The 11,921-nt window shown below is 37.9% G+C and overlaps 1 protein-coding gene across 1 annotated transcript in view; it reads right to left on the bottom strand.

Moving 5' to 3' along the window:
• Positions 1-6,897: 6,897 nt before the first annotated feature.
• diaph1 (diaphanous related formin 1) overlaps positions 6,898-11,921 on the bottom strand; it is a 58,264-nt gene continuing 53,240 nt past the window's right edge. Inside the window, exons 21-23 of the mRNA XM_079479419.1 lie at positions 9,942-9,952; positions 9,649-9,692; positions 6,898-8,686 (exon numbers count right to left, since the gene is read on the bottom strand). Of these exons, the coding sequence (XP_079335545.1) occupies positions 8,436-8,686; positions 9,649-9,692; positions 9,942-9,952 (306 nt within the window). The 3' untranslated portion in view covers positions 6,898-8,435. The remainder of the gene's footprint in view (positions 8,687-9,648; positions 9,693-9,941; positions 9,953-11,921) is intronic.

Below are 11,921 nucleotides of genomic sequence, written 5' to 3'. Positions count from 1 at the left end.
CTCCTTTAAGTCTGTTTCTTGGAAAATCTTCAATGTTTTTCATTATTTTAAGATGTGATTTTATTTCTTAAAAAGCAGTAAATTGCATTTGAACAAAGATTGATAGATGCTTAAAAACCCTTGCTAATTGATTGATAAATTTAGTTAATGCAAACACAATTGTTCGTGGTCATTCATTGTGCATTAAGTTACTTGTATCACAAATTGTAACTGTTAATATAAATGTATTGATGCATAAATAATCATATGAATTATGATGAATGACATGACATAGAAGTCACTAGTTAATACATATCTAAGATGAATTAACAAAGTTAGCAAGTACAACCTAATTTTAGATTGTCATTCAAATATTTCAAAGTTGAAAACAATATCAAAAATAAACTTGCAAGCGGGTAAACTTTTTTATGTAATTTGATACATTAAACATACGAACCTTTCTAACATCTTTGCACAAAAATATTCTCATTTATAAATAGCTGAATATTCCTGTGAACAAGTGTAAAACACGTAAGCCCTAAGTGTTGATATTCTCGAGCAAAGACATGAAAGAATGACCACCATGAGCTGCATTTGAACAAAAAGTCAACAAGCAGTAGAGAAATATTTTCTTTCATGACCACAAAGATTCAAAGTCTTGCCCAAAATATGCATAATGTTTCCAAACCATGTGATGGTTTCTAACAGGTGATGAGGGTGACAGCTCCATGTAGGAGGTAGAAGGTGTCAGAGGTCAAAAGCTTTCCGCCGCAGTCAGAGAGAGAGTTTAATGTGAGATGATTGTAACAGATGTAAACAGATACAATGAACCCCCACAGAAAGAAAAAGTGTGCTGCAGTCTGTCATAAAACCCCTGGGAGAAATTCACAAAAAGAAAACACAGGGAAGCCCATCTGTTCACCCATCTTTTCCACTTCATCTGCTATTACCATGGAAACCCTGTCCTTCTCCAAGAGTCAAATGGAAGTGTTTAGAATCTAAAGAGGACCCCAAAAAAGACTTGACGTCAACAAAAGCACACACAAAAAAAACTTTTTTAAAAGGATCCGATCACAACCTAAAACTTATCTTCAAATTAAGTTAAAATGACCAAGTAATGTTGAAATGTTGATACATAAGGTTTTTGTTTTTTTACATTAACAACGCTCAATACTTCTACAGCATTTATTAGCCTATTTATTTACTAACACATTTTTAAAGCAGATTATTTATCTTTTAACATGAACGAACGGGAAAAAAACTCTATAGAACAGTATAATCTGCGCATTAAATATAAGCAAACTGTACTCAAAATTGTGAAAAAGTTCATTTATCTTACAACTTTTAAGTGTTTTTAACTATTTTGATATTTTGAGTTCCAGGGACACAAGTCACTTAACTCAGAAAAATTATTATATCTTGCAATGACGTCAGAGCGATTCCAAGCATACTTTGTGTGGACTGGATAATGGAAGTAAATCTCAAAATAAAGTGTATTTTATGTATTTATATCAAAATTTAAATGGGAGGAGGCTTATAAATGTTAAGTATTCTGTAATTTGAAGAGTTTTGTTATTTTAATGAGGTTACCATTGTGCAGACGAGACGAGCATTTGCTTAGCATGAAAACAGACTCATTCAAATGTGTTTGATCTGAAGGCATCTCATTGGTATTGGTAATAATTGCCTGCTGTTCCTTTTATGACAACATTTGAAAAGTGAAACTCAAGTAAATGTCAAATTAAGATTTTTCTAAATGAATGATTTTGTGTACTATTCTTATGGGTATTACCACCAAACCTTGGAGTTTTCTTAATTTATCGGGGAAAACTAATGTTAATGAATGAGGACTTCAGTACAAACAAGATTAATATGTATGTGTATATTTCTATTTATCTTTCAAATGTTTTGCATCCTTTTTAATCCAATTTTTATTTTAGTTTGTACTGTCTCCGCACAATGTAGTTATGCGCAGTTGATCTTTTTTTCTCTCTTCACTGTACGTCTCAACACTTAGCTTAACATACGTTTTTTTGTCAATGCCATATACCTTAATTTCTAAAGCAGCAATAAAGCTTCGTTTCCCATGAAGAGACGATACCGGCAGAGAACCGAACATCTGGTGGACAGGTTAGAGGATAACAAAAAAGACAGAGAGTGAATAAACAGATATGAGACCTGCTGAAACAGATCATTTGACTTGAGAACCATTGCACAGCGGAGCGTTCAGAGAACACATCTGAAAGTTTCATCCAGTAGACACTCAAACCACACAACTCTAATCCACACTTCAGCGTCATGGTGACAGGTGTTGTCAAGGCAATAAGAGCAGCTGCTTCAGATATTCTGGGATGTTGCTCTCACTCACCAAAACCTGAGTTTCTCTGAAATTGACATCAGCCTCCTGCCACCCAAACATATATTATTGCCTTTAAAACTTATTTAACTGAGCTTTTTAACAAACCAAATGGCAACAGAAAATCAATTGTGTTGGAAAAATAACCTTTAAATCGCATAATAATGATCTGTTAAAGGCACGTTAGGCTGTATTGATCTCCTTTGATAATAAAAAACAGACTAATTCTAATAAATCAAGAAAAACATGAAACCAATTCAAATTTTTTCTTTCATTGTGTCGATACCATGCCAGGACGTTATTCAAGTAAAAGTCTTTAAGATGTGCTCACTAAAATAGTTGAAACAGCCGTGTGTGTACATGTTCTGTTGAGATGAACACAATCCAGTGATTGAGCAACAAAGGGTCCTTTACTGTCAGCAGGAAGTGAACGGTTTCCCTGTGGAGTAAATTCCTTCATCACCATGATGGGACACTATAACAGTACTGGCCTACTTTACAAGCCAACAATTCACCATCTGTGAGAGAGAGAGAGAGAGAGAGAGAGAGAGAGGAGAGGGAGAGAGAGAGAGAGAGAGAGAGAGAGAGAGAGGAGAGAGAGAGAGAGAGAGAGAGAGAGAGAGAGAGACAGAGAGAGAGAGAGAGAGAGAGGGAGAGGGAGAGGGAGAGATGAAATATACGTATGTTGCTTTGCTTTATTTCACGAGTAAAAGCCAGATGACGTCGTGTTTCAGAAGAAAAAAATCACCACCAGTTTAAACTTCAAATATTTTCAAACACTGAAACCTTTCAGACATTTTAATAATTTAAGATATTATAAAATCAATCAATATATCAATCATATCTAAACCTCTAAATGACTGTGTATACTGTGGTAGGCTATAATGAGAGTATGTTCTTGTCCGTATGCTGTTCCAATTACTTAAATTGTTTACCTCATCAGTAAAGCGTCTGCTAAATGTAAATGTAGTAAAAAAGCTAAACATTTAAAATGCATTATAAGTAACTAGTAACTACTAAAAAGCATTTCTATATGAAACTAGTATCTTTGTATTAGCGCATATTGTATTATTGCTCCTGTATGACTCTATTCCTGTATTGTATTTGGATAAAAGCGTCTTCTAAATGACTATGTAAATGTATAAGTATATTTCAATAGTATTAACATATTTACTGACATTGCTTAAGACTTATTGATATCAAATTTGTACTACTTTTACACAATGCACATTTCTTCATTTTAAATAGTTAATGAATGACTCGCTCTCTAGTTGTTCCAAATCTGCTCCATTGACTACCACAGTAGAAAAAATGGCAATGGTTGTCAATAGTGCCTGAGAACTGTTTGCTATCATACATTCCTCAAAATATCTTCTTTGCGATCAACAGAAACAAAATATACAAAGTCATTTTTCCTACGATGGTAGTCAATGGGGTCCAAGAGCTGGCTGGTTATGAGCATTCTTCCAAATATCTTTCTCTGTGTTCACCAGAATAAATCTATACAGATTTGAAACAACTGCAAGGTTTGGTAATGATGGTGACACAAATTTAAATTTTGGGTGAAATATTCCTTGAATGAAATATATAAGTATATCTTTAGTTGGACCTCAGCATTGCTTCTACTCAATATCAGTTAAGTACAACATCAGTTGTTCCAATTTAGCAGACTTTAAGAATACCAATTTAGTACAATCGCATGGTATTTATTATTTACATACATATGCAAATACATTTGCAGTTTACTTAGCACGAAATAGATGTATATTAAATACATTTTAGTATATTTCATTTTCACTATAGGGGACATTAAAATAGTAGATGGAGAATTTGTTAAAAAAGGGCATATTAAACTGTATGTGTTTGGAAACAGGCAATGACAAGAAATCTAATTCAATCGAGTGGCACACCACATGAGGTCATTTCTGAAGGTCAATAAAGATCATTCAGACACTTTCAGGAGAGAGAAAACAATGTCTCTTTATGAGTGATTGAAACGGTTTCCAGTGACTCACATGACACACGTTCTTCAGGCGGTTTGACCTCCGCTTCAGATGAGATGCAGTCAGGCACTCTCCACAGCATCACGGTCATTAAGAGACACAGACACACATCTAATAAACCCTTGAGGCACAGTTCTCAGATCAGCAGATTGAGCCCGAGGGACATCACGAGACACAGAAACACACACAAAAAACACACAGAGAAAGATTGACAATATCTGCCTAGAGATGACAAATAAACTTCAGAATTCAAACTAAGACTTCAGGATCATGCTTTTTTGATGTTTAGTATGCTGGTCAAATAAACACAATAGAGACTGGCGAGGAAAATGCCAAAATCACTTCATCCTTTCACAAGATCTCAAAACGCTTTTCTTTTTGTTTTATCACTTCATGCTCTTTATATCGAACTGTGTTTTTTCTGATCAGCGTCTCATTCCAGCCCATTCTTTTTGTCTCCCATCAGTCTTCTCTTCTGTACATTCTAAAGGTCTCTGAAATGTGTCATTAAATCATATGAAATGGGTGAGAGACATATAAAGCAACAATAAATAAAGCACAATTCAATTTATACCAACTGCAAAGCGGTCCAAGATCCTCTGGGAATGATGTGAATGTTTGTGTTGTTTAGGGTTCAGCAGTGATGCTGCCAAAGCAAGACAAGAAAGAAAAGCTTATAATAAAGACGGACTCTCTCTCTCTCTCTCTCTCTCTCTCTCACTCCACCCTTCAGAAACAGGCACATACTCTCTCACATCCACTCCGCTACCTGGAGACCACGATGACTCTGAGCCAGCCAATCAGCTGCTTGAGAACTCCCCTTTTGCTTCTGATTGTGAGCATCAATGCGACCGACATTCTGTCATCACGACTGAGCCCATTACAGGCCAAGAGTCTGTACAAAAAAACACAAATAACCATATGAACCAAAGCCAAGACAAAGACAGAGAAATATAATGATGTTCATTAAGAAAAAAAGCCCTCTTGGATGATGCTCTGATCTTTAATGAGAAACACACTCTGGAACAAACAGCTCTACAATATGTTTGAATGAAGCAAGGTTATTTTAGTTTCCTTAAATTAAAATTTAAAAAAAGCTTCTGTTTATTGAAATTTTGTAGAGTCGCCACATCCTTTGTCCAGCTCTATCATCACAGCATTTGTCAGGTCTGAGCATGGACTGCGTCCTGCCCGCTCTAGTAACCTTGGAAAAACGAGACAAGACAAGAGTACTGTTGTGCACTCTTTGATGCAACTAATGCATCAGTTGTTACTGGAAGTGTTCCTGGTTCCGGTTGATCAAACTAGTGCAGCCTAAACCTTCAGAATATATATGATGATAGTGTAGTGTATGCAAGATTAAAAAGATGCATCTTTAGTGTAGATTTAAACTTTGCCAATAACGTTTCTTTGAATCTTGATAGAGCCCCATATGCTTAAACTAACATACAGGAAATTATGTTTTGACCAGCATGTTGTGTGTTGTATGTAAGATGTTTGTCTCTGTGTGTCAGGGTCTATATGAGCTACAACAGAGACTGTGTCTGTTTATAGGAACTGTGTGTGTGTGCCTGGCTGGATTTGCCAAAGGAAATTCCAAATCATAGCTGCATTTTTCCTGACTCATGAGACATAAAACCAGCGCACAGATTCAGACGCAGGAGTGTCAAAGAACACAGACACAAACAGTCTTCAATGCCATTGAAGAACCTTTTGGCTCCATAAAGAACCCTTAACATCTGAAGAACCTTGTTTTGACAAAAGGTTCTATAAAAAGATAAAAAAGTGATGGTTCTTTAAAGAAACTTTGGCTGAATGTTTCTTTGCGGAAGCAAAAATGGCAAAGCTGTGAATCTTTCAAGCACCTTTTATTTCAAGACTGTTGTATTTGTATTTTCCTTGGAATATCTTGATGCGTTACATTATGTAAATGAGGAAAAATAATATCATCACTTCCTGTTACTATCAGTGTACCACTGAAAAGTTGAATTTCAAAAGCTGGCATTTTACATTAGTTAAGAGATACATGTGACTGCATTTGACTGAAGTGATGGCCAAGTGGAAAACGGGAAGGGAATAAAAATGGCACTTAAAATAACCATAACAATATGCACAAACATGATTAAAAAACAGTATACAAAAATTACATTTTGATAAATAGAAGCTAAAATTTAAACTTACAAACTAAAATCCATGATATACCATGACTTCAACAAAGAAAATATGTGAAATTCCATGACTTTCAATGTCTGGAAAAGACAGTTTAAAATGCCATGATACCCATGACCCGTGGGAACCCTCCATGGTACTGTCAGAATACTGTTGTGCATCTCCAACATTTTTTGTGTTGCATGCAAGCCACCTGTTGTTTATTTCAGTTCTATGTTAGTCGCTTCAGTATCTATTACAACAGGGCTTCAGTGTAAATGCAGTTTCGACAAAACCACGTCTGGATTTAATTTCATTATATGACATTTCTGCATTCTGCCGAGACATCAGTTCATCTGCTCTTTTACATCAGTCACATGTAACACACACACAAACAAAACAAGGAACAAGTATTAAAGATCTTTTAATGGTGTGGGCTCAGAGATCACCACAATACAGTATCCATCACTACGGTCATTCATTTACACAATCTGACCAAACATTTCGCATCAATACAATCTCTATATTGTTACAGTAAAATAATCAACAATAAAAATTGACATAGAAAAACGTTTTCTTAAAAAATTCTAAACAATGAAAACACGGTGTCTTCGTTTATTCTGTAATATTTATCAGCTTCTCCCAGGAAGGTGAACATGTTGGTCGCACAACCATAGGACCAAACTTCAAATCAAAGTTTAAAGGAGAACCTGGTGCCATGCAGGTCTTCAAAATACAGTCCTCGGAAATTCAGAAAACAATTTGGCTTCGTGATTTCCAGAAAAAAAGCGATTTCAGATGTGCTGGTATTCAGGCGGCGGATGACACGCTCATCGCTTCAGTGTTGTCTCTATATATAAATGAGTATTTATTTAAATACAGCAAAATCCAGAAGTCCACTTCTCAGGATGTCTGGGTAGATGCAGTCGGTTTATGGCGTTAGACAGTGATCTCTACCCTCAGCCAACACCCACATTCAGGTAAGTCAAACCGCAAAGAAACTCCGACATCATATTTCCCTGTGAATATTAATCTTTAGGCTCACAGTGTGCGACAGACCTAAAATAACTGTTTATGACCGACAAGTCAGAAGTAAAACAAGAGGAAAATTATATTACCGGACTGCAACATTCAACAAATCTACGAGCATCAAGTCAGATTTGGCTCAAGGTGCCCTTCAAATGTTTGTAGCTTTCAGCCCGGATGAGAAATTCTACTCAACATTTGCCAGCAGATGAAAACATGATGCACATGTGTTAAGTGCATGTGTGTGACATTACAGGTGATTCAATGAATGGACACACGACGAGCGCACGGCAACCGCTGTCATTCATGATACCTGCATTATTACTAAAGAGCGCACGCACAAATGAATGTGTAAAATTAATGACCGAAGCCATTGAGAGCTTTTCAAGATTTGTTGAAATGTGTCAATCTTATTAACTTTAAACGACAAAATGAAGTGAACAGATAAATGACTTGTCTTAACCTGTGATGGGCTACAGAACCTCATTGAGAACAGTTCCAGTACACATCAACAGAACAACAACCCGAATTGTATTTATGGGCCGGACATTAATGGCACTTTGAGTTTTGTGTAAAACGAGCTTTGAGATGTTTTTTTAAACGAGAACCGAACAAAGCAGACAGAAAGTATTGAGATGAACCTCTGTTCTGAGACAACGAAACATTATGGGATAGATATTCAAACAAATCTTTGGACTGTACTGTGACCATGTGAGATGAATGAATGATGGGGAAGGGAAAGAAAAGCCACGCTAGTGAAAAGGATGACTTGTTTATCGGGGCAGTGAAAAGATGACCTTCAACGTGACGGCCAATAGGAGGCTGAATAAGCTTTTTTAAGGGTGTGGTTAAGCGAGAGCCCCGCCCTCATACATTTGGTCCCAGAGCACAATCGGAATCGGCTGGATCAGAAGAGAACGTTCCTAATTTGACCGTGACGGGATGTCATCTAACAGATCCTCTAGTGAACTCAAATCGTCAGCTGACTCCTTCTTACTGTCCACAACGTCCAATCGGGATTTTTTGACGGCAGTGGACGGGGCGTCCTCCTGAAGCAGCTCTTTGGCTAGAATGTTTGTCACGGCTTGACCGGCTCCTCTCCGATTATTGGCTGGAAAAGAATGGAAAAACAAGTGTAAGATATTACCAACCTCATAAAAAAACATGTTCACCACTCAAACATCATGCTGCATACAGGCGTAACATCACAATCTGCAGAGGTTAGAGGTCAAGGGTTAAATCACAGCATCAAAGAGAACATCAGGTGTGCATATAAGCCTTCTCATAGGTGTTATTTTCAACTTTGTCAACATGCTTCATCTGTTGATAACCACAGACCGTTAATAAAATATGAGGGCTGTCAAAGAAATCTGGATTCATCGCATCCAGAAAGTTTGTGTTTAGATTATATACATGCATGTCTGTGTACTGTGCATATTCATTTTGTATTCAAAAACGCACACACATGCATGCATATATTTAAGAAAATAAAATATTTAAGCCCAAATAAAAATGAATCGGATTTATTTATTTAGCAGATGATTTTATCCAAAGTGATTTACAAATGAAGGAGCATTCAATTCGCCTTCAGTGCACTTTTAATAGGAGTCTATGGGACAGGTGGACTTTAAAAGCAGAACTTTTGTATTTGTATGATTTATTGGGTTAATAGTTAAACATTTTAACGTTTGTTCGCCTGTTGCTTTCATCTTGAGTTTATCACCGCATGTGCATCAGTTACTGTCTGTGGTGAGCGTCCAGACGATATCACCCAGAATATTCATTCAATAGAGAACATACAGCAGATTTCAACTCAGACGACAGATGTGAAACATAAACTGCCATCTACAGTATCTCTCCAGACTGCTTCAGACACGGAGACATGAGAGATTGTGGTTTATTAAGGTCACCGGGAAATAAACACACGAATGATGTCTAAGAAGCGAAAATACAGACACGAGACATTACGATGAGAATAATCTTCGATTCTCATACTTCAGCCTGGAAAAACAAAACCATGCGGGGAAACCATGAACACACACACAGATCATTCCCAGAGGCACTGATAACAATCTCTAAATAAATATCTGAAGTGATCCATGCAGGGCACTAAACACACACAAACTCAAACGTTACCAAGCAGGTGTCCAGTGTGAGCTGAGACAGAGATAACACTGAGTCTGTTGGGAAGAAAAAGCCGTTAGAAGTGTGCGTGTTATTTCTGATATTCTGTAAAAATCAACCACGATAACTGTTGTTTCAGCCCAAACCAGAACAACTGTGTATCTTATACGGTGTGTCTTATAATCACTTCTTAGGAGTTATGTCTATATACAATAAAAACGTTTTATCGTGGTTCTACTGTAGTAATAATAAGTGAAATAACAGGTACTGTATATATTGAGCTTAGGTTACAAACATTCTTGTACCTAAAAGCAACCTGCAAATGTGAGAAAACACAGTCAGATCTTTACATTTAATGAATGCATTATTTTGTTCCCTGGGTTTCGAACCTACAACCTTTGTTTAGTTGTCGCAACGCGTTAAAACTCAAGCTCATTTTCTATGGTGGTTTACATGGAATTAAGATGAAATCTGGGTTTTATAAACATTAAACAAACCACACACTCATTAAGCATCACCTCAACTACACACGCACACGCTTGTTTGACCTTTGATCAGAATCATGAATGTGTCTCAGTAGACTGAGGATGGGAAGTCGTGTGTACAAGTTTATTTTGTGCGCAAAATGTGACGCTTACACGTGACATCCAAAACTGGAAAAAGGAGCTCATTGCTCCATCACACATTTTCTGCCGTGCGTGTGACAGAGTGTGAAGGCGGACATAATTATCCTCAGGGTAATGAAGCTATGAATACACACACACACAGAGAGAGAGAGAGGTGCTGAGCTCCCCCGTGGGACAGGACATGTAACTGCAGTTGTGTGTATCTAACATGATTAAGTGTGTGATTTTGTTCACAGACTGCAGGAGTGTGTGTTTCTCTTTGTGTAGTAGGGTAAGAGGGTGTGTCCTGCCACAATGTTGCACGCTGGACAAAATAGGGTGTGTGTGTGACTTGAGAAGACGTGCTGAGTGGACATCTGGCATGAGTGTGTGTGTGTGTGTGTGTGTAGACTGGTCGTCTTGGTCGCCAATGAAGTCATATAGTGTGTTTTTGGCAGCTGGGTGTGTCTATGTCCTTTTGTGTAAAACTGACTGGCTGCTGTGCGTTGATCTCCTTTGTGTTGAAGTGTGCGTCAAAAGTGTGTGTGTGTGTCTTTGTGTGCGAGGTCGTGACTCGGCAGATGTGTGTATATATGTTAATGAACAACCTAAAGACACACGAGCTGCATCCGAGCGCACATTCTATTCAACCTTTGTAGTATGCAAACTGACTCGCACACTTAAGACATCGTTGCGCTTATTGAACAGCTATAGTTTATTCTCAGACACTGGCCCTATAAAGCGGTGTGTGCGGGTTTGATTAACTGCAGCTGCCCGCTGTCCATCAGCATATCTCTGATTGGCTGATGACTCGTCACGCAGAGGGTCAGAGGTCAAAGGTTACAGGGCGTTGCCGGTCTCCACACTGCATGCCTGCGGTCTGTCTGAAGGCATCCACATGGTATCGTGTGTGTGTGTGTATCAATGCATCCATATGCAGAATGGACAAGTGGTCACTGTGGGTGTGTGCTGGTATGTGTGTTCTATGTAAGGAGCCGACTGCTGTCTGTGGCACATGTTTAAGTGCGTACAGCTTCTGGTACAAAACCCAGTGAGGCGTCTTGCTATCCACTGCCCACATAGGCAGCTTCTCTGAAACGGAAGTGATCTGACAAAAACAGCCTCCTCTCCACCGATTTCGAAAGACTATGAAGTTAGCATTGCTAAGCTAAATAAATGATGCTTTAACAACTACACAAGTTCATAAGACAAACAGACACTGGATGAGAGTTAAAGGATTGTTGTGAAACATTTCTGCATGCATGCGCGTGTGTCTAGTTTCATCTTCTTTCATAAGAGCTAAAAATACAAACCTACCCAATGATGACTCACGCTACACACACAGACACGCACACAGTTTGAAGTTATTCCAAGTTAAATAAACCGCCTCGTGAGACTCAATGAAGAACGAGAAAGATAAAACGGTACGAGAAAAAAGATAAAAAGCGCGGGAATGTGGAGGCACAAGTGAGGGAGTCAGCATGTGTATAGGCATTATTGCCACACAGACGCACATCTGGATCTATTCAAGAGTTCGACAGAAGGTTCACACACATTCACAGAATGTGGATTACAGTGGAGAGAGGAGGTCGAAATGAAAAACACGAGGTTTATTCTAATGTGTGTGTGTTGAAACGGTGGAGCTGTAAACCAAAATGAGGTTAGAAGTCATGGTTTGGG

This window comes from Barbatula barbatula (assembly GCF_947034865.1).
Source record: "Barbatula barbatula genome assembly, chromosome: 18".
NCBI lineage: Eukaryota > Metazoa > Chordata > Actinopteri > Cypriniformes > Nemacheilidae > Barbatula > Barbatula barbatula.
The sequence above is the reverse complement of the archived record's forward strand: the minus strand, read 5'-3'. Positions and strand labels throughout refer to the sequence as shown.